Source organism: Hydractinia symbiolongicarpus, chromosome 5, assembly GCF_029227915.1.
Source record: "Hydractinia symbiolongicarpus strain clone_291-10 chromosome 5, HSymV2.1, whole genome shotgun sequence".
Taxonomy (NCBI): domain Eukaryota; kingdom Metazoa; phylum Cnidaria; class Hydrozoa; order Anthoathecata; family Hydractiniidae; genus Hydractinia; species Hydractinia symbiolongicarpus.
In genome coordinates, this window is record NC_079879.1 from 21,298,184 (window position 1) to 21,321,784 (window position 23,601).

At 32.5% G+C, this 23,601-nt stretch overlaps 1 protein-coding gene across 2 annotated transcripts in view; it reads right to left on the minus strand.

Annotated features, from left to right (window-relative positions):
• Nucleotides 1-23,601, minus strand: part of LOC130645306 (cilia- and flagella-associated protein 54-like) — a 108,424-nt gene that overhangs the window by 10,218 nt on the left and 74,605 nt on the right. The window contains exons 2-36 of one of the 2 annotated variants that reach the window (XM_057451259.1): nt 18,940-19,354; nt 18,211-18,316; nt 17,322-17,471; nt 16,250-16,318; nt 15,813-15,915; nt 14,791-15,020; nt 13,910-14,098; nt 13,351-13,648; nt 12,971-13,231; nt 12,362-12,435; nt 12,028-12,171; nt 11,639-11,812; nt 10,734-10,955; nt 10,001-10,112; nt 9,451-9,503; nt 9,127-9,261; nt 7,247-7,513; nt 6,512-6,697; nt 6,110-6,246; nt 5,827-5,974; nt 5,568-5,723; nt 5,119-5,241; nt 4,829-4,955; nt 4,492-4,632; nt 4,135-4,233; nt 3,879-4,005; nt 3,187-3,307; nt 2,900-3,016; nt 2,619-2,693; nt 2,440-2,547; nt 1,748-1,848; nt 1,279-1,479; nt 788-890; nt 361-597; nt 87-289 (exon numbers count right to left, since the gene is read on the minus strand). In XM_057451259.1, coding sequence (XP_057307242.1) covers nt 87-289; nt 361-597; nt 788-890; nt 1,279-1,479; nt 1,748-1,848; nt 2,440-2,547; nt 2,619-2,693; nt 2,900-3,016; nt 3,187-3,307; nt 3,879-4,005; nt 4,135-4,233; nt 4,492-4,632; nt 4,829-4,955; nt 5,119-5,241; nt 5,568-5,723; nt 5,827-5,974; nt 6,110-6,246; nt 6,512-6,697; nt 7,247-7,513; nt 9,127-9,261; nt 9,451-9,503; nt 10,001-10,112; nt 10,734-10,955; nt 11,639-11,812; nt 12,028-12,171; nt 12,362-12,435; nt 12,971-13,231; nt 13,351-13,648; nt 13,910-14,098; nt 14,791-15,020; nt 15,813-15,915; nt 16,250-16,318; nt 17,322-17,471; nt 18,211-18,316; nt 18,940-19,031 — 5,189 coding nt within the window. In that variant the 5' untranslated portion in view covers nt 19,032-19,354. Of the gene's footprint in view, nt 1-86; nt 290-360; nt 598-787; nt 891-1,278; nt 1,480-1,747; nt 1,849-2,439; nt 2,548-2,618; nt 2,694-2,899; nt 3,017-3,186; nt 3,308-3,878; nt 4,006-4,134; nt 4,234-4,491; nt 4,633-4,828; nt 4,956-5,118; nt 5,242-5,567; nt 5,724-5,826; nt 5,975-6,109; nt 6,247-6,511; nt 6,698-7,246; nt 7,514-9,126; nt 9,262-9,450; nt 9,504-10,000; nt 10,113-10,733; nt 10,956-11,638; nt 11,813-12,027; nt 12,172-12,361; nt 12,436-12,970; nt 13,232-13,350; nt 13,649-13,909; nt 14,099-14,790; nt 15,021-15,812; nt 15,916-16,249; nt 16,319-17,321; nt 17,472-18,210; nt 18,317-18,939; nt 19,379-23,601 lie in introns of those variants that run through there. The other variant, XM_057451258.1, reaches the window with a different exon arrangement.

The window sequence follows — 23,601 nt, forward strand, 5'->3', positions numbered from 1 at the left end:
CAAAAAATAAAGACAAATATAATGCTAGCACTCAATCCTTAATAAGGGGAGGATATAGAATCAAGATTCACACACATAAAACTTACTTCGACAGGGCGTTAAACCTCATAATAATACTGCAAAGTTGCTCCCATTTTTCATCGTAGAAAAGAACTTCAATCGCAAACGTTATGACACGTTTTATGTTGCAGTAATCGATGCACGAACTGTCATCGAAATATGGATTAAATTTTAGACTACTGCCTCCTTTGTTTTGGTGAATATCACCATATATAGATGTTTCTTTGTCCTGAAAAAAAAAGGAATTGACAAAAGACTGCAATAACAGGACAGTACACAAAGATTTATAAAAGACTTCACCTCTGCTCTAATAGATTCCATTTCCAACATAAGATCAAGCAGAAAATCAGCTGCCATAGAAAAAGGCTTGCAAATCACTGCACGAAGTTCACTGATGTGATATGGGATTTCATGTGTTGTAGTATCAATGCTTGAATTCAGCAACATGATTTTCATCATAAGGGAATGGGTAACAGCCAATAGGTTGGCACATGATTGCTGAAGAAGGACCCAGTTTTCACCGCGATGTGATAAAACCTTAATAAAAAACGTGGTTGGTTGCTACCATAATTTTTTGCTCGCAGCGTTTGCTTTATACTTAAAGTGAGTTATCTAGGCATTAGTTATTAACAGGTCATGTTTTTACAGGATACCGTTGAAATGATCAGCAAGAAATGAAAACGAACTTAACTGATGAACGCACACCAGCACTACAAAATATACTCACCAATGACCTTCTGAAGTGCAAATACATGCGGCGAAGATTACTTTTAAACATCTTAAGTGGATCCTGTGTGGGAACTTCTATTGCTTCTTTTCTCGAAGCAACGCTGAAAAAACGTACTTATTTTTATACTTAACTTTTTGTGCCAGCCTGTTTAAAGCAATCTGAGCAAACTGAGCGCCGAATTATCCATCTTATTGCAACTCTTTTTTCATTTCAAAAAAATGTTTGACTTGATATTTATAGTCGAAGTGCACTTTGTAGGAAATTTACTGTTGTTTCATTAGTGTACCTCCCAAATCGTATGGTTATTTCCCTCCACAACCCCATGATTGCAAATTAATATAATAACTATTAAAAAGGTCTAAAAGAAAGCGTACCGGAGTAAACCTTTCATTTTCTCAGATAGGTCATCAATTTTACTGAATCGTTTTATCTTTTAGTATTGGTTTATTCTTATTGGATATTTTAACAGATACATAAATAAGAATTACCTCTGTATTTTCTCAACTTTAATGCTCAGTGACTGTCGACTGGGACTGGGAACGATGTGTATTTCAGGCGCATGCTCCATTGTTTTGCCACCAATATCAACTGCTTTTTGATAAATGCTTTCTGTTGTCTTCAAACATCCAGCCCACGATACAATGATACTTCCAGACGTCGACAAACTAAACCAGCTGACGTCCATGATACTACAAAACAGACAAAAAAGAAGAGACTAGTGACTAGTTTGGTGATTACACATTACAATGAGCAACCTAAAAATTTTCGGACTTTTTTATTTCAGTAAAACATCTTGTATATGTTATACAAGGTTTGTACTCAAATAAAAGAGATCCTTTTACAAAACAAATAAATACAGCCACTAATAGAAGCGTACCTAAGATATATATTATACCAGTGATATCTAGACATATAAAAATTATGGTAGCAGTAAAAAGTATACTCTGCTCAATTCACCTCTCATCGAATCGTAGATCCGGATAACCAAGTTTTTCCTCCAATAATTTCAGCGTATGTGTAGTTGAATTGAAGTAGCTGTCCGCTGTAATAAGATTCATCTAAATGTAGAACGATGGAACAGAAGAAACATGGAGACAAATGAAGAAACGTGTGAGAAGTGATCGTTCTCGACCGATGTATTGAAAATTTATAGTTTAAGGGTTTGAAAAATCAAAAGGGTTGTTCTTTATTCTTTTTTATTCAGACGACATGCATTTGATATACTGTTGCAATTTGAGTACATGAAAAATTGATTTGGCTGGATGTTTTAAATGAGTAAATACTAAGCTCAACTCAATAGTTATAAATAGGGGGAAGAGGGTGTTCATTCTGTACTCCATTATTATGTATTTGTTCAGTTTATCAATTAGTTACTAATACTGGATGCATATCGTAATATATGTATACCATATTCCATGTCGGAAATTTGTCAACAAAAACGCAAACACATTGGCTTTCACTAAATTTTACGTAGTTTCCTTTAAATCTTGCACCAGAATCCTATTCAAAAGATCAAGCTAGGTCTTGACAATAACACATTTTCGATAGGATAAGAAATGATCTTATTATTAAAACGATATACGTGTACACACAGGTTCCCTGTTAGTATTAAGGAAAGTGAATGTCTCATAATAAAGAAGTAGGTTTACCTGACATCTCCAGGGCAGCTCATCAAGCGAAACATCTCGCAACTTCTTTCTCCGTTGCATTGATTTCCACACTTCTGGTAAAAGATTCTGTATTTTCGCGGCAGCATCCTAAAAATACCGTCTTTCAACATAATGGCAGTTCTGTTTTATCGAGAAGGATTGTTTTAAATGTTCGCTACCTTTCTCCTCTTCTCTTCCGAAGTCATAACAGCAATAACTTTCGTGGTACAGGTTGATTTGTTACTTTTTAAAACCTACAACGCAAAATGAAGACATGATAGCACAGCTTATTTAATCGCGTTTAGTTATACATCTTGGAATTATACACAATTTGAGTTTTTGAAAGAGAGTGATTGGTCAAAAATGTTGTTCACCTCTACCCCAAAAAATTTTAAAAACTCCCCAGTATTAAGACGATAAAAAATAATACTCAATATCCATAAAAAAATTACTTATATACCTTTCCGGGTGGTATTTCCGTTAATTTTTCTTCGATTTTTTGCTGAAGTTCTTCGTTCTCATTAAATATCTCTGTTCCCACATTGTGATCGATTTTCTTAAGGTTTTTGTCAATGCTCTACAGGAACAAAATTAGAATATTCAACAGATACAATAGGATTAACAAGGTTTTAGCAGTATCAGTATAGAACTCTGACGCATAACTTTTTTGCGTCGAGCTTCTTGACCCCAGAGATTTATACCTTCGTTGACTGTAAAAATGAAACTAAATATCTAACTATATCTTACCTTTCCATATTCCACAACACCAGCTGAATATTTCTTTAATCTATCGTCTTCTGAATTGGCTGCAACTACAACGATGCCACGTGGATCGCTAGACGGCTTGTTTAAAATAATCTCATTCCGTCTGAAATTTATAAGAAGATAAACTTATCTTGTCTCATGCAAAACAAATAATTTGCTTAACACTTCTCGGTCATGGTGTATAATTTAAAAAGGAAATCATAGCAAAGTTGTGTAGTGATTTGTATGGCTTCTATGCATTCTACAATATAAGCTAAAAGCATTATGAGACAACGGGTCATTTCTCCACACGCACATAATTTAGTTACACCTAAAATCCTGAAAGGAAATAATTCATACTGATGTTAGCACAGCACATTTTCCCCAATTTTCCATTCCCTTTTGGGACTCTATGTCAATAGTGCTATGATTCGGGTAAATTTGGGAAGTGTAAAAGACAAATTTTAAAGGACGTTCACTAGCCTGATGTGTCTGCAAAACTAAAATGTTTGTCCTCTGCGAAATATTTGTCACTTAGTATAATTCGATTGTTTCGAGAACCAGCTACAAAAATTTCACAAAAAGTTATAACAGTATTATAGATGACATTAATACAAGTTTTTTTAGAAGCCATACTTGTTGCACCATATGCAACTTCTGCAAAGATGCTATTAACAAACAAACAATGTATTTACTTAGTCAACCATGCCATTGTGTCTTTTGTCCATTCTAAAACATCGTCGTGTGATTGGTTGTAAGAAGCTTTAGCTATTACAGTCACAAAGTTCTGCAAGAACTGAGCTCGTCGTTTAAACTTCAGAACTAGATGTAAAGTAATGTTACAAACAGGTAAAAAGATTATTAAAAGGCACATAGACTGAAAGAAAAAGCTAACATAAAACAAATGATAGAGATAAAACAAACAAAAATGTTAGAACAGTCTGTTCAAACCTTCTTTGTATGCTTGAGACGGAGGTAGAGCAGAGATGACAGCATTCAATATGACAGGATCCTCTGTTCCAGTCAATTCTAAATCGCAATCTGGAGAACCTGCCATAAAAAATTTGATGCTGTTATATCATTATTACTACCACCACCCATTGATGTAAAAATAAATTTCTATAACTTTCACCTCCACGCACCACCATGGTGGGGGTGGCAATGGTGGGAACAGTGGCGGTGGTGGTAATGGTTGCGGTGGTGATTCAATCACAATGCAGAAACATACTAACATAGGACCCTTAGTAGAGAACTTAATCGCAATATAGCGAAACAAATTCTCAATAATATGTTTTAATTCAATTCTACCTTCTTTCTGCAACTTGGTATTGTAAATCTCAAGCGCTCGAATACTTAATGAAGTACCGGCAGAAGAGAAATCGCTGAGAGTTTTAAGTATGCCCTTCGGTTTGTTTCGTTTATACTGTTTCTTCTGTTGATATTTTGTTCCTAAAACACACGAAGTTCACAATCTTAGGTAAAGTGTAAGTATCTTTATATTATTTTGATGATGGCTGATTTACGGGTGTCTATGTCTTAGACAATAGAGCTTTATTTAAAAATCCACAAATAAATAAATGCTCTCTGCCTTACAATTTAAATAATTATTGGCACCATTTAATTTCATTATTAACTTAATTCCTACCTGCACCAGAGCTCCCATCTCCAAATCCTGCGTTGATGCTGTCAGGTGGTACCAGTTGATTTAATATTTTATTACCCATCTCCAATACATGGAGAGTTGCGCTTTTGTCCTTGTGTTTCGCTGTATGCTGCACATAAAAAAATCAGATTAGTTTCAATGACTGTCAAATAAAAAACGTTTTTCCTTATTAAAGTCTTTAACTACATACTTTTAAAACGATATGTGAAGCTCTACCTTACTCACAAGAAACAGGGTCTTGATAAATACCAACATAGCATGTATGCACCCACCTGAGCTACGTAGTGTGAAATACAAGCCACCATATGCTGAAGTGATTCACTGGCAGCTGTTTGTCGTTTGTTTTTAAATATTGTGTGAATTTCTTTTAGAACACCCAGCATGTCGCATAGAATCTAGGGTAAAAAAAATTGCTTGTGATCCTGCAATGTGCTTTGTGAGATATGCAAAGATAAAAGAATTAAACAGTATGTCAGGTGTTACACTTCAAGTGTCCAAATCTTTCATGCCTACAGCTTCGAATAAACTGAATTTATATTTCTTGATCTTAATTCTCTACCATGGTAAAAAATTTATTCTGACAAATTGAATTTTGATCATTTTCTTGATTTTTTAAATCTTTTAACGATGTTTCAAAACTTCTAAACTCCTTATGATAATCTTAAACTTGAGAAAAGAAAAAAAAATGTGTCAAGACACCAAACCTTCCAAATATAGATACCTTGATTACTGGAATGATTGGTAGTTTCCAGTATATGATGGGCGTAAGAAGACCATACATTTTCACAACAGCTTGTAGACACAGCATGTTATCATTCAACCAACCAGAAAGCTCAATGGCAACCAATAGTTTCTCACATTGAGCTAGCCGAGAAATCTATACGGAAAACAAAAGAGCTAAAACACATCTGATTAAGGATGTGTGACATGATAGAGTTAGAATACGTAAAATGAGAGTTCAGCTCCCTAAAAACACACACCTGTCCTTTTTTAACTGGACCTTGGTCACATAAAGTGTCACAAAACAAACAACCTTCTTTGATGGCTATATCAACCATTATGAAAACACTTTGGACAAAATAACGTTGCACAATCTGAGAACTGTTATTCAAATTGTTCATTTTAATTCTAAAGTAAAAAACAACAACAAATAAATAAATAACTTGAAAGTAAAAATTAGAATGTCAAATTCTCCATGGATCAACGTTTACAAAAATATCGTTTCAAAGAATAAAAATGGAACATAATTGCAGGTATATTTACCTTTTAGGTTGCAGCTTAAAATCATTGTTTACAGTTTTAATGTTTGAATGCTCACTGGGTTTCACTTCGACAAAATAATTCCAGAGGCCAGAACATGATAGTTTTGCCACCTTCCATCCATCATCTTGAAAAGCAACCTGTTTTGAGATAAAACTAACAATGTAGTATATTTAACAAAACAACAACAGCATTATTTACCCATCTCAGTCAAATAATCAATTATCTAACAAACAAATTATAATCTAAATGACCTTGCTATCAAACCTAAACATTTTACTGCAACAAATATATTCATATAGTATATAAAAAGACCCTACGCTGACCTGTATCTTGCAAAATCAAAAACTTTCCAATAGAACAAACCCATTCACATTGCTATGAATATTTTTTAGTCAAACATACCTTAGCTAAATAAGCATATGCAAGTATCAATGGTAATGGGTGTGCAGCCAGAAACGGTCGTCCAGTTTGACCTATTGATCCACCAATCAGTTTTCCCTTTTTATCATAAGCACCGATAGCAGCAACATACCTTTGATTTGGTTCCAGACCTTTTACAGTAAACAGACAATTACTGCTATACGGTACCTAAAACAAGAGAAAAGTTGTTTTTGTCTACTTATTTCACATGTATATTTATGTACAACTTGCATCCTTGATCATCGAGAGAGATTCAATCTCTAGATATGAAAGATTTACCAATTATGGCTAAATAGAAGCAGATTGCCATTATCAAATCAATTTCTGCCAGCATAAATAATTCAAACTATGTATATTACTTCAAAGACAAATGTTTCATCAACAGATATTATATAACTTACACACAATCATCAGTGATATCTGATATATTTACAAATGTAGCGTTTTAATTAATATTTATTCTTAATTTTTAATATGAGAAATTTTAGAAAAAGAAACCGTTCTGGCTGTTTAATGCTAATATTTTCAAAATGACAACTTGCAAAAGCTTTTTTAAACCACAAAATATTGTATTAAGGTCAAACCCTAATTTATTCCTGAAGGTTTATTAAGATTGCATTTATTAGGGTAAATACACAGAAAAACTGTTTGAAGGAAAATTTACCCTTAGTGAGAATGTACATAGAAACATGCTTTTTAGAGATAATAAAAAATCACCTGCTCTCCCGTGCCAGCATACTGTGTGTCACTAAGCCTCACTTTCACATTATTTCCTGCCGCATTGCGTAAATACAAACAATACCAAGCAATTTGCTCTCCACCTTTTGGTGTATATTCTGCAGGCTTTAAAATCATGCTGGTACAACCTCTGTATAACAAGATGGGAGGTGGTGGTACATATTGTGACACTACACCTTTGGCGATATTATCTGATCTTATTCGGTCTTCCACGATAGCTGCTTTTTGAAGATGTTCATATGTCTCCTATAAAAATTTAAATATATAAAAAATTATGGTTAAGATTCTATTAAACTAACTAACTTTAATAAATAAAGAATTTAATTCAGTCACTAAAAATAAAGATCCTGTCACAAACAAATGCAAGAAAATTTTAGTAAGGAAAATCTCTGTTGGTGAAATTGTAAAAGGTTACTATGTAATTCATGTTGTGATATTTCAGGATATGTTTTCTGCAAATGAACCATTTTAAAGTTTTTCGCACAGATTATTCTTGCAAATCAACTGGTACTTTTTCAGAACGTAATTTTTTTCAAGTTTTTTATCTATTGAGATAAGGTAGCCTTTAATTGAACCTGCCCTAACATACAGGCTTTAAAGTTCGTGAAAATTCATTTTAGCCAGTAAGTCATTTCTGAAATTTTCACGATTAGTTTTCACGAACTGGCTGTTTAGGAACAAACAACTTTTCATGAATTTAAACAAAATTGGTAAAAGTCGAAAAATTAAACAACTTAAAGAAAGTAATCTACAGAACAAAACTCTTCAGTCCAACCACAAAGATGGCAACTGTAAGCTCTTTTGTTTTTAAAATTCTCAAGAGCAAGAACATATAGAAAATATAGAAAGTTCATATTCATAGTTTTTGGCAACTTCACCAAAGCCAAGGAAAAATTCAAAACAAATTTCTTAACCACAAAAAATATAATTTAAATAAATAAATATTTCCTTTTATTTCAATGTTTTGTTTTTGAGTGAAATTCTAAATACAATGTGTCTTTTTAGGCGTTGTATACAGTGGATAACTGCATTTGCATCCTTTTGATTGGTTACTCCCTTTTCTACGAAATATATTTTCTGAAAGGTTAGTCAAGCAGGTAACATAGTATATAAAAGACAAAAATTTGATCACTTAAACTAAATAGTGGTCATAATAGTCATAATTAAGGTCCACTCATTTGTGAAAACGCAATAACTTGATTACAAATAAGATTTTTGACTTAAAAGTTATTATAGTGTGCTTTTAGACAACATTGTATTGGAGTTGGTATAATTGTTTTTTGGATTAGCTATAACTTCTGAGTTCCAGAATTTAGAGAAGGCTATTTTAAAGAAGGCTGATAAGACTTTTTGAAAAAAAAACAAAACAGATTAAGGCCAAATAAATCATAGGTTTTGGAAAGACATCAAAATTATGTCCCCTAAATGTGCTAAAAGTGCTAAAAATAATTTGGGAAAATAATAATTCAGCACCGTTAATAGCGCCAACACTAGTAGCTAATATTAGTATTTACAACTAGACACTCAATTTTCGTCATTCCACAAAGGGTGTCGCAAGGGTCTCAAATTAATTCTCAGACTAAAATTCATTAGAATCACGAAATAAAAAAGTTGTGGCTGCTCTAGCCGGTTTTGCAGGTTCATTGCCATATTTGGGAAAGGCTGGATGTGGGTAATACTGTAAATAATATATCTTTATAGGACCTGTATTTAAAGAGCTAAAATTTTGTCTCAAGGCAGGCAGATCAGCAGGCAGGCATTTCGTTGTTGGGGGCGTTAATTTTACATGTGTATTTGTACAGAAGTTAGTTTATATAATGGCATTATACATAGACAAAACTATGCAACAATAAACACACCTCTAATAAAGCAGAAACTTCTTTAGGATTACTTATACTCTTTGTTTGCACCAAACTCATAAGATACAATGCTTTGGATAAATCATTTTTTCCTGCTTTTGACAAAACATCAACACTGTCAGTAATTGATGGCTTCTAAAACATGCGAAAAGAAGGAATATCACTAAATCTGCACAATATGTAATCCTGTTCAAAAATATGTTGTTCATAACAGGATTTCTTTCGATAGATTTTCACATGGAACATACTGTTGGATTTTCCTACTAGAATAAATATGGCCTAATCAAGCCTTAATGTCATCAAATGCCACAGAAAAGTTTTTACCTTGTTTTTTTGTTGAGTCTGTTTAATTTTTGCTTTTGGAATATCCAATGGTTCTATGAAGCGAATACATTTATTACATACCGAAAGACTACAAAAGCAAACTGTGTAGTAGTTTGCAGGAGGGATCTTACACAGAATAGATAAAGTTATTTTTTTCACCTTTTATTTTCACATCATGTGTTTTACAACGTTAAGATTGCAAAGGATTCAAATAATTTTTATGAGTATAACTAATATATGAGTATTTTTAATCGTGTAAATCTATACTATAATAATGCATCATTGTCACGACTTCTTAAAATCTACACAATTCCACTTATTCCTCTCATACTTTCAACTTGAGGGTGATCTGCTCTCAAGGGTGAGATTTTTTTCTATTTATTTTTAATTGCATTAAAACATAGAAATATAAGGTAACTGTTGGCTTACTTTTGATTATATCATTTCTGCCATAACAAAGAATTTTATCCTGACAAATATTTATTTCATCAAAGAACAGTTATCCTAATTAAAATTTCTTTTGTTGCCACAATACGACAATAGCACTTACTCTGAAGTACTTGTTGCAGCATTTGAATACGATGATGATGGTACGTTAATTCCAAATGAAATGAGTTCAGATTCATGTCAAACATGTTGTTGACATTATCACTGCATGCCTCCTAAAATAAATAAACACAGATAAAACAAAATTCTTTTGTTTAAAAATTTTTTTTGTTACAATCTATGCGTCTTGCTTTAAAATAATTCTCCGAGAGAATAATTTAATATTTTCTGTAATTTTTTTTGCTACTTATATTTTAACCAGACATGCTTGAAATTTTCAGTTTTAAAACTAGTCTATTGTGCATGAATTTATCTAAAAAACATTTTTATTAATTTTTTTAATTTGATGGCTATGATTTTTTTCATGATTAAGGATAAAACAGTTAAAACCTAGCCATAACATTAAAAAATCTCTCCATTTAAATTGCTGTTAACAAATATTTTTGGTACCAACACCTTTTGTACAATTTGCGCCATTCTGCAGATGTGCAATACTACAGGTATCAATAAGAAAATGATCTAATTTATATAAACAATATAAACATTAGACGTCAAGAATAATTTAGAAATCTAGCTATTTTAAAACTTGTGTTATAAATACATATTCTGTTATTGTATTTCTTGAAATAAGAGTCAAATGTGTTGACAACACTAAGGAAATGTGTACAAAAAACCTGAGAGATACAACATTCAAGTAGTGATTTTTAGAAGTAGGAGACAGCATGAAATTTAATTACTTGCAAGCTGTCATCAGAAACACGTCCCGAAGTTAATAAACTGTTATCTCGAGCTGTATTTACAGCATTTAAACATAAAGTCAACATTCTGTTTATAAAATCCAGCACATCAATTCCATTTTGTGAAACATCTAAATATGTTGCTATGTTCAAGAGATGTTCAATGAGAAGATTCTTTTTTGCATTGGTGTCAATAGACTTCTCTGATTTTGCACTAAACACCTAAAAATAAATACAATTTTACAATGAAAGATACATATGCTTAAGTAATTGAAAAATGTAGTGCCTAGGTTTATTTCATTCGATCTCCCATTTTTGAATACGGGATTGTTCACCAATGATGTCAACCAATTGTTTAAGATTCTTGATTCCTCCCTCCATCAGCCTGTGTTGACCTGCATCAACTTTGCTTTACCCCCTATTAAGTTGACGTCATCTTTTTGGAAAAAGATCCCCCTTGACATATTCATACATATTTGAACTCAAGAGAAATTTATCACAACAACAAAAACTCTTCAACACTGTTTCTTCATTATCACCATAAACATCCTACAGTGTTTCACAGACCCATTTGTGGTCAGAAAAGTCAATGGTTTTAAAAATGTGAAGGTTGCGGTCAACAGCGTCACCTCAACCAGTGTCAACTTCAGCATACCCCCTAATGATTGATGTCATTTGTGAACAACCCATAAACTACTAGTGATTGAAACTTAAAAAGCCTTAAATAAAGTTGATGCAATATCAACTAACGAGTTCGAGGAATATAATATGCACAAGTAAGATAAAGAAAAGTAACTGTAATAACTAAGTATTTAATATTAGTTGGTAAGTCTGTGGAAAAATCCAGTTAATCAGATGAACACAAGAACAATATCACCTTTAATATAAAATTAAAAAACCCTTACATTCTGAGAATTTAAATCTGTATATAAGGTACTATCTGCATTAATGTGTGCTGTAGCAAGACATTCTAAAACCATGGCTAACTTTAAACTGGCTTCAATGGCAGCACATGCATCAATGCTTTGTAAATTCAACTGAATCATTGCTTTTTGTGTAATGATCAATATTTGAAGCCACTAAAATAGACAGATAACATTTGTAGATTTTTTTAAAATGTTTTTTCTCAGTTGAGAAATCTTACATGTTTTTTTTAAATCATTGACATGAAACTCTGCAATGATACTATTATTTCATTTTCACTAATTATTATGAAAATGTTTCCATTTACCATGTCTTGTTTTGGCATCAGATAGCTTTTAAGACAATTTTTTATATAAATTAAAGAAATTACCTTGAAGAAGAGCAAATCTTGATAGATGGATTTGTGATTTTCAAATATAGGTGAGTTGATGCGTGCAAAATGAGTTTTACATTTACCCCATAGAAACAGAGCAACATCAATAAGCATATCATGGTAAGAGATGATCAAGTTTGCCTGTAAATTAAAAAAAGTATTTACAAGTAAAGAAAAACAGTGTTTTCATACTTAAACCATCAAAATCAAGTTAAATGATATGCTCTTGTTGTGACGTTTCTGACTCACTATGAATTAGCTTAGTAAAAATATATACTGTCGAAGTATTGTTAGTACATTTTTTGTTTTGAAAACAAATTAGATTACTTACTGCATCTTTATCAGCTAAATCTTTGTTTACCAAATTAGCAACAACAAGTAAGTCATCAACATGAGCAGCTTTATCTATATTATTAAAGGGAAGTTACTTATTTTAATATTATATAGCTACGAATCAAGAAAATAACGACATGAGACAAAACTATTCACTATTACATGACAACAATCTTTATGACATTAGTAATGCTACTAGTTGCATGACCAGTAGAAAGATCTACTAATAGGCACAAAAGTATAAAAAAAGTCTCCATAATAATACTGGTTATTTGTCTGTCTTTGGGCTAAAATGACAACTTAGCTGGGCATGGCGAATTCCATGCAAGCCCGCCTGTAAAATCCAACAACAGCCGCAATTTGTTTTGTTACTTTTTCTGTGTGTTCTTAAATATCGTTTTAATCTTCCAACTTCCTTTTATTATGATCTTTACCTCTCCAAAAAAATTTGCCACCTAAACAGTGCTCGATACATCCAGTTCGAGCTGATGTTCTCTTATTTGACCACTGGGCACATGGTCAATGGGGCAGCTTATTTGGTAATTAGGCACTTACTTGGTAAATTACATTAAATCAATAAATAATTTACTAATAATATAATACTTACTATTTTTAGGAAACTGAGATCCATTATTCTCCTCAGACTTTAACACAACAACCTTCTTCTTTACATGTGAAGTGTTAAAACTTGCCATAGCTAACAATATCTTAAGCACTTTTATTTCCCTGATGAAGTTAGCATCATTTGGATATTTTTCTAACTCTTTTATTGTTGCACCAACTAATGTATCAAAAGCTTCCCAATTTTCGTAATTATAAGCTAACTTCACAAAGCGAACTATAGACTTTAATGAAATACTTTGAGATCCTAAAAAACAAAAGTTATTATTAATTCAAAATTATTAATTCTTGTAGTTATAACATTAAAAAAATACTGATATAGTGCAAATGTGCTTCTAAAACAGGTTAAAAAGATTGACGACATACCAGCTGATGCCAAATCTAGAAGAGTAAGATTGGTGATAATATTCTTAATGCCAGGTCCTCGTCTTCCAGGCAGCTGGGGTTGGATGCCACCACCACCAGACGCAACTTCAACTCCAGCAAAAAACAATTCCACATAGACATCTTGTACACATTCATCTAAATCTGGTGCACCTAAGCTTGTTTGCAACAGTCGCCGATTTGAATTTGTCAGTGCTTCTAAAATAGCTAAAAACTGTGCAGCACGACCCTTAAAAATTTCTGCCAATAGCCTTTCTGTGCCTGTCCTAGGCCAAGCATTCTAAATAGTAAAAATAAACATTGAAAGTAAATATAGCTTTATTTACACTGTGTTTTGATAGAGGCAATGAATGACATCTCTTTTTCAAACCCATATTGCCTTTGACAGAATTAACAGAAAGGTATATAACAAAGTAGGAATTTATCACAACTTTCTTATTTTATCATCTGCAATTTTGTCACGAACAACAAAAACTATTTTTTTGTCACTAACTGGCTGCTAGTAGCTATAAATTAAACCTCGCTGTTTAAAATTACTTACCTGTGCAATATCTTTTAAGTGTGGTTTTATCTTTGGTCTTAATATACCTTTAGGTCGACGTCTGCTTTCAAATACACTTCTTTTAAATACCATCGCATTCATTTTGAGGGATGCTTGTGTAAATGCAAATATAACTTCAGGTGTTTCGAGTGATGTGCTCATCTTTTGAATTTCTTGTAGCTCGTTAATCTAAAACCAAATCAATTAATGTGTGCAGGCCTATCAATAAGGGGAGAGTGATCGCTCTTGCTCACACAGACTCACCTAATTCTAAGAAATGAAAAACCTACTGAGCCATTAATTGCTCTCCTGATTCAAAAATATTTTGTCTGGCTGAGCAATATCAATTCATCTCACATGGAAATCAATGCTATCTTTCTTATTGTTTGCATTTTGTCATAAGTTTTAAGTTTATAAACTTATTCTATTTATTCAGATTGCTCACCCAGTGTAAATTATTGTAACTTTGAGGGAGTGATTTATTGCTCAGGTGTTATTTTCTTAATGATTGGTGTGGTAATATTATTCAACAACTAAAAATGAAAACATTTCCACATTGAAGACAAAATTGTAAACTTCCGTTGTTTCTTTTTGATTTTTTTTTCTAGTCTTCAGGTAACAAGGCTAGAGAGCACAAATATCAATTTTAGCCCTATTTCACAAGGTTCCTCTAGCAAAAACGTTCAATATTCTTCCTTAATGACATGGAAATGCTTGTAAAACTATGAAGTAAAATGTATTGGAACCAAATTATTTCTTAAAAAAATCATTTCCCATCATTAAACAGGTTTCTTTGTCACATTTTTACAATCATATTTTGTTTCCATAGACATAGAAATTGGAATGGAAAACAGATAAAAAATAGGAAGGAATATATTCACCTTTTGCAATCCCCTTTTTGCAAACTCTTCAGCAACAACATCAGCTTTCAAATCATAGTAACATTGGCATACAGCTGCATAGAGCTCGCTTCTCCAACTAAGATATTTTACTGTCATTAAAGGAACTGATGATTCCATGCATATGCAAGCCCATATAAGATATTCCAGGACGCGACTAGACAACCCAACACTTATCAGTTTACGGCAAAGAGTGTAAATGTGAATTGAACCTAAATGCAAATGAACTAATTTCATACTGTAGCTTTTTTAATTCAATTTTTTTAAACTATAGTTATTTTGAAAAGCATTGCTGTTACTTTTTAAAACAAATAGGTGTGTGAAGACTTAAATTTTTTCAACACTTCTTTTATATTTGTGAATAATCAAAACAGTTTCTTATTAAAATGTCCAATGTAAAGTTATTACTTCATTTACAGATTCACACGAATGATGTTGAAGCTCAATATAATTGAATTTTCATGTTCATAACGAAACATGGCAAATGCTTTTGAACACCATTTAGATGTTTTCGTAACAAAATATGACTGTATATTTTGATGATTCTATAAATAGGAACATCCATTTAAACCTTTACACTTGCTACGTAGGATTATAAAATCAGCATCACTTTAAAATAAAGAGTTTAATATTGTCAATTTGGAAAAAGAAATATAAAGTGCGAATTGACTGATTCTTCATATTTATCAGTGTACTTATTTTTTCTTCAGAAAGAAACCCCTATATCAATCTATTTAGTTTATTTAGCTTCAACATTATCCATTTTAATCTATTGTATTTATTGATAAACTAGACAAACTTGCCTCCATCTCCCTCCAAAGCTCAGCAAAAGAATTAACAGATTTATCTGCAACTTAAAAATGTGAAGGTCAAGAATACAATGACATTTTTTTTAACCAATAGGCTTACAATTTTTGATTACAAGCCCAGCTTTTACAATCTTGACCTCCAACATATTTTTTTTAGCATTCACAAAATTGCCTTTCTGAACATAGTATACAAACCATTATACACAAGCCAGCAGTAAGCATCTTTCTTTAAAGCTACTTGCATTGTCATCTGTAGTAATTTCATCATCAACAAAGTTTTGTCAACAGTTGCTTTATTCTACAAAATAGTAAAAAAAAAAACAAGTGCTTTATTGGAGAGAGTAATAAATTATAATCAATGCTATCTGAAAAACTGTGTTAGTACACTTTAGCAATCTTGTGCGTAAAATCTGGCTTACACGTTTTAAGTTGTGTAATCTTATCAGAGTATGATGGAAAATATAGCATTACCCTTTTATACATCAATGCCTCTCTTACTTATTTGTGGCCAACACAACTTTGAAGATTCAAAAGTTTACCTACTTTATTATTAGAAAGTAGGTGAAAATCCTATGGAAATATCCCCTTTTGGCATGTGAACAATCATTATTGGTATGCACCACAAACTTTACCTGGAAAGAAATATCTTGCAAAATAGTGTGAAGAGCAAATGTTGATGCATATCCAAGCAGCCCACGGATCTAAAATAATTATGCACAAATTTAAATCATCTTAAGGATACTGTAAGGGAAAGTGAGCATGATTTTTTAAATCACAATATCTTCTTCACATTAATTCAATATATTTAAATGTATGAATATTTGGAAACGTCTTAACATTTCCTATATGCAGATATAAGTTTTTTGGATTAAAATGAAAAATAAAAGGATATATAAGGTAGAAAAAATTCAACCCCTTCCTTCACATACAAAGTTTCTTTTGGAAAACCACTGAATTTTTTCCACATCTTTTCCAATTATCTTATTCAAGAGGGATGTATCTAAAACGGTTTTTCGATTTTTTTCTTAATTCGAAGTTCTTTTGGTTAATCTTGCCTTTATTGGAAATTCAACTTTTTGTAACTCATATTTTTTATAACTTACAATATAACTTTCGTCAGAGTTATCAAAGCAAAAGAAATCGAAAAACCATTTAGGCTATATTATTCAGCTTGATTTTAAACCAACTCTCCTACGCAGAAGTTACCTGGTTATATGTAAAAGAAAGTCAAAATGTATAGGCACTACTTCACGAAAAAAAAAACACAAAGAAAACTAGGTTTACAAATTTTCAACGATAAACAATTTGCCACATGATTGCTAAAATCACCATAGTAACAATGACTTTAGACGCGCCACCTGCAAGTTTTATTTTGAGAATGATAATAAACTTTTATTCAAATATTCTTTTTCTTTCTGTATGCACGTGTTATTCAGATTTTAGAAGTGAATATGACTGAAAACAAAAATAAGAGACTTTAATGATATTTGACAAGTTTTCTCAGGTTGGTCCCCATTCATTCGTATAATAATACATAGTCAGTATGAAACCGGATATGTGTAATTAAGAGATCATACTTTGATCCCAAAATTATTAATAAGCAAACATTGTTTTTTTATAAATAAACATAGGTGTATACACATCAAGATTGGAGAAAATATTCTCGACAAACACAATATTCATAAAACTTTGTACAGAACATACCATCTTAGACACTTCATCTGTATCATTCAAATTCCCAAACAAAGTTGACAAAAATGTATTTTCTGTCAAGGTTTGAGCCATGTCTTGGAAATGTGGATACTTGATTTCAAGATAACGCCCATAACAATGCAATGAAGCTATTTTATAGCACTAAAATCAAAAAATAAGGTTATGTAAAAAAATGGTGTGAATGTAGATAATCTATTTAATCACTCTCAAAGAAAAACCTTTCTTACAACTTTCATTTAAACATTTTAATGACCACACAGATACTTGAGATGAATTTAAAAAATCAATGGCATACTTTCAGTGTACAAATAGTAAGAAAGTATACAAGTTTGGAAATTTTAGAAATTTCATGATATAGCAACATATATATTTGTATACACAGTCTTGTGTCTGGAAGGTAATTCAAGGATTGTTTATTTATTTTTGTTGCATGTGCGTTTTAGCAGACAGTGTTCTTTTAGTATTCACATAACCTGTAAATAGCTTTAAAATTAATTTTGTATTTGTGAAATCTCTGAAATCTGAAACATTATGCTCATTTTTAGCATTTAATCCATAATCACACTTGATGCGTTTTTAGCATTTCCCTGGCCTTTTTTAATTATCTTGTTGTAACCCTTTTAGCAGAAGTTTAAAATAAAGAGCAAAGCTTCTGTTATTTGATGAAAGCTTACAAATTTACACTCAACTTTGTAGACAATAAAAAGGTTCTTAAAAAATTCTAAAATCAACAAAACTAACCTAATATTTATGAAAATGTATATAAATATAATGGAACTAATAATTTTTTGATTTATGCATGTTGTAAAAATCATTTTTCTGAATTCTCTCAATCATTTACTTCACACTGTCACTTTAATATATTGAAAACACAACATACCTGGTTTGTAAAAAGAAAATCTCCTAAACCCAATAACTTTTCTACGTAAACATCATTACTGATTCTCTCTTTATATGTATTCCATATGTTAAACAATGTGTTGATACTAATCAAAAAAGGTACAGAAAATCAATATACGTGTGCAGGCACATTTAATCCAAAACAAAAAATACAGGTAACATTTTTTAGGGTATCCTTGCTTTGTATAAGTACGCCATAATATTAAACTGATAAAATTGATCAATAATGCCTCGATATAAATGGAAAGGTGCTCATTTAAAAAGTGCTTGGAAAGAACGTTTATTTGGGAATTATCCAATAATCAAAATAATACAACTAAATTAGTTTGTAGAACCATTTTTATTTTTTAAACAGTGGTTTCTTACAAGGTTTTCAGACAAAATTCTCTAACTGACTGTTTATACTTTTCTTTTCTCTTCTTTAGTCCAGGTGAAAATTTAAAATTATTTTACAGCCTATCATTATATTTAGTGAGTGTCTCCCTAAAAGAGTGCCTCCCACACTAAAGCTCCTCCCAAAATAAAATGAGCATGGTAAACATGGTAAATATAGTAGGAATTGTTCTACACATGTGAAAATAAGATTCTTTTCAGAAATAAATACCTGTTGATAAGCTAATTTCACTATCAGTTTGCCATCAAATAACCTTATGCATTCATTATATTATTACTTATATTTATACAAAATATTATACAAATATTATTGTACCTTTTAAAATTCTCTTTGTCTGCAGCATTTCCTTTTATTGACTGCATAAATCTATCCAGTTCTTGCTTCAATGCAAGTGAAACAGGATTCATTCTTGTGTTTTAGCTATAGCAATAGATAGATGTGCATATTTTACATGGCTAGCCTCACAAATATCGAGGGATATACCCTGTCTATTATTTCCAGGAGGGGCCATGACTTTGATGGGGAGCCCTGGAGTATTTAATGGTCTCTTTGAGCTAAGCAAACCCAATTAGGGTCAGCGCTCTGCCAGACAACTCCCTGCAACATCCAATGGCCTGCACAGTGTGCCAACTTCTCAATTTCCCTCACATGGCTTGGGTTAACCTGAAGCTATGTTAATATTCAATTGCCCATATTAAAACTCCGCCAAGGGGAATTGAACCCCGGTCTCCTGCACAAGGTACAAGAGTGATAACCACTAAATTACGGCGCTAGATTCAGTTTTATTTTAAGGGTAGTCATTAGTGTTAGTAAAAAAGCATGTCCCAAAAAAGACATACAACTCATCCCTGATGTATGTCATGAGAATGTAGTATACCTGCCTTGCCTTTTGATTGCGCTAAGGAGATAACATTGATAGCGCAGTCGTTCACCCTACAATCTAGAGGTTGTGGGATCAAGTCCCACTTGATTCATCATTTTTGCAACACAGGGGAATCTAATGTGCAGGTTTACTTATACTAATATACTTCACATGCACCATTAGAAGTAATTTTTTTTATGACAGCTGCAATTTTTTTGTATTTGTTGACTTACTGAAAAGTTGTTTTCAAACTTGTTTTGCATTTTATTTTTGTATTGAATAGTCTTGTGAATTGGCAAATGCAAACATAAAGATTGTGACAAAGAATTATCTTCCTCCAAGCAACCCATTTAGGTTTCAAAAACATAGGTGGATAAGTCAGAAAAGAATCAAAATGGATTAAAGTGGTGCTAAGCTTTTTTTATGGTCCTATAAACAAATTTACTTTGGAAGATTGGGAAATTCAGTCAAACGACTTACCCGTTTTTACAAGAACTTCTAGCTAGTTAAAAACATTTCTTTGGAATTTGCTGCTGTATATAATTGCCAATGATTTTTAAAACATAATAGGAATGTTGGCAATTACAGCAATTGCATGCATAAAAAAGCTTTACAAGGATTACAAGGACTGCCGGGTGACTTGATTTTTAAAAAATATTTTCCCAGAGTAATCCCACAAATGTTGGCATGTTTGCAATTAGGGTTGCAATTGGAAAGGTTTCGTAATCAGCAGGGAAAAATACTTCATAACTAAAAAAGATGCTGCAGAGTTAGCTGCCGCAGAACAATGATGGTTGATGATCCCAAGTCAAAAGAACACACAACTTCTCACGCCATATTTGTTTACTTGCACCATGACATACGGGATAAGTTCATTGGTCGTCTATTTCCCATAAGCCTGAACCTGCATTTTCAGGCCGAAAATACCCGAGATCCGATTGGTAAAATCTAAAAAGTATAATTTTACGGACCTGATCAATTTACTACCCGCTGTATGTTTTGGGTACCAGCTTAAAGGAGAGCTGAACATAAAATCATTTTGTAGTAGCCACAAAAGAAATTTTAAACGAGGGAACAAAAATTAATAAACTTCGAAATCCTAAAATCTATTACAACAACTACTATAACGACACAGAAAAACTTTTTACCTATGTTTTAAAACAAAATGTCTATATCCCCCCTTAGCAACGTTTTTGCAAAGTTTTCATGGCTAAATCAGGCGAAGAAAGCAAGTTTGAGACAATTTCACTCAAAATAATAACAAATGTTTTACATATTGTCGTATTAACTGCAATTTGTATGTACTATTCCTTAACACGTTTTATAACTTTATAAATATCGATTGACAAGAGTTGCAGGCGTCTGCTGAAACGACGACGGTGTGATTAGAAGTTTGTTCGTTCGATCGTCACGAAAGGTATACAGGCGCCCGGTTTTAAAGATCATATTGTTTCTAGAATCGCGTGAAGAAGAAGTAATTCCCGACGAGAAGCCACAATTATATTAGTAGTAAATTTTGTGTATCAAATTATAGATATTTGTTTTGAGGGGGGCCACTTCTTCTCACATTAAGCGTGAGTATGCATTAAGCTCTAATAGGGAGCAACTGGTCACCCTTCGCGTTTTTGGAAATACCTTTTGTATGTTCAGTTCGCGTTTTTTTTTAATGTGTGCTAAGTTTTAGTGTGTTTTGTTTCTTGGTTATTATGGCGTATTTGTCGTGTTTCGCGTGCGTAAGTTTTGTGTTCGTGTGCAGAAGTATCTGTGCTGTTTATACGTTAGCAAAAGGTGAAGCGTTGGACATTTTTGTTTTTTAGTAAGTACATGTTTATGTGTGTTATTTCTTGTAATGTATTGACCGTTCGACATCAAGCTTTCCGGATATACAAATTTAGATAATATAAAAATATTATCGATCAAATCGCTTTTACTGACCGGAGAAACTTTAAAGGGGGATTTTCACGAAGCGAATTGAACGGCGAATTCGACGGCGAATTCGATGGCGAATTCGCTTTCTAATTTTCACGACAAAATAAATTAGGCGCCAAAGTCATTGTTTACATAACCGCGTTCTGATTGGTCAAAAACTAGCAGCGAAACCTTTAGCCGCGAAAAAGTAGGAACTGTTTCTAATTTTCAGCGAAGCGAATATTTCGATGCAAAATCAAAATAAACAAAACTGCGCATGCTCAGATACAAATCGACGTCGAATTCGCCGTTCGCTTCGTGAAAATCCCCCTTAACAGCGAGACAAACTCATTAATTATTTATAGTAAACCATATACTGGGTTATGAAAAACAACCTGTACCAGGGTCTTGTTTAGCCGTCAAGTAAGCGCTAGCATAGGCAACAAACCCTGGGGATGAGAATATCCTAATTGCTGTTTTCGCTTTCGCCCCTCTTTTCTATTGCACGCCCGAAACATACAGCGGGGTCGTATAATTGTCAGGTCCGTAAAATATTGGTTTTCCGAGCAAAATGCACCGATCCCGGACGGTAAAAATACAAAGTGCACGTTCATGCAGGTCCATTCTTGTAGGAGGTTGTTAGCCACTTAAAACAGTTAAACTTAAACTTTGGATTTGCATCATTTATTTTATAGCGCAGCTTAATTAGCTAACTTGCTATTTTATTGTTTAGTTGTTATTTATCTTTGTGAAGTGCAAGCTAACTTGTTTGACATTTTAGGTCAAGTTATAGTTAGCTACAGCTATAAGCAAAGCTTTCTTCGAAAAAAATGCTGGGTCTCCTGCTGGATAGTTAGGTTACTAATATGTGCTAATATGTACTATGTACTAATATGTTTAAGTCTGTGTCATTGCCTGTATTAGTTACTTCGATCAAACAAGTCCACCCATAAACTAAACTGGTAAACACTAACTTTGGAGCCCTTTTCTTGATGCAGTGGAAGAAGAAACAGTGCTGTCTTTTTACGAGGGTGCCGACTCACTGGAAACGCCGCAAAAACCACAGGGGCTGTCGAACCACTGGGGGCTGGCGAAACCCGAATTAACCCGAAACAACATTTTTTTAAACATTTATTATCATGATTTATAATTTATTTTTTTAATGTCGAGCAGTGGTAACAGCAGTGGTGGATGTTAAACATAAAACTCTGGTTATGAAGGAGGGTTAGTAAACGAAATAAGAATGCGTATATTTATATTAACATAAATGTCTGTCTTCTGTGTATTAACACGAAGTCCATAGATACTTTACCATCATAGTGCATTATTTGCATATCGGCACATAACGGCAAGGTACCCAATACCAAACATAAACATAATGGTAGACTGATAGTCATATACTCAACAGTGGAAGTTTTGAAAAAACTGTTTTTTATATTATTTATTCGATAAATATAGCTGTAAAAAAATCCCATAAATAAGAAAACTGAGAGTAAAACGACAAAATAGCACGTGCCTTATTCAGGACAAAATTTAAATGAGAACAATGAGCCTCGCGTGCATGACATTTCGGGCAGTTTTGGAAATTCCAGAACAAATGTTGAAAGTTATAGACCCATATCACTCCTATCAAACATTAGCAATTTTTTTTAAAAAAATTTATAAATGCCTATATGACCTTGAAAACAATACAAAACAATATCTTGAAAACAATACATATGTCTTCACAGCCTCCAATTTGACTTTAGGCAGAATCACAGCACAAACCATGCTCTCATAAGTATAACAGAAGCCATTCGATTTGCAATAGACAATAACAAGTATGCTTGTAGTGTTTTCATTGACTTGCAAAAAGCTTTTAACACGGTTGAACATAATATCCTGTTACGTAAGCTAGACCATTATGGAGTTTGTGGCACTGTTAATGATCTTCTCAGATCCTACCTAACTAATAGAAAGCAAAGTATTATCATTAATGAAAAAGAATCCAGTAAATTTGATATTTTACATGGTGTGCCACAAGGTTTAGTGTTGGGTCTATTGCTGTTTATATATATTGTCTATACAAATGATCTCTGTCAGGTTATGACACCAGTCTCTTATATTCAAATAGCTCACTAAAAAATATCAATAACATATAAATCATGATTTGACTTATCTCAACTCCTGGTTGAAAGCAAATAAATTATGTTTAAATGCAAAAAAAC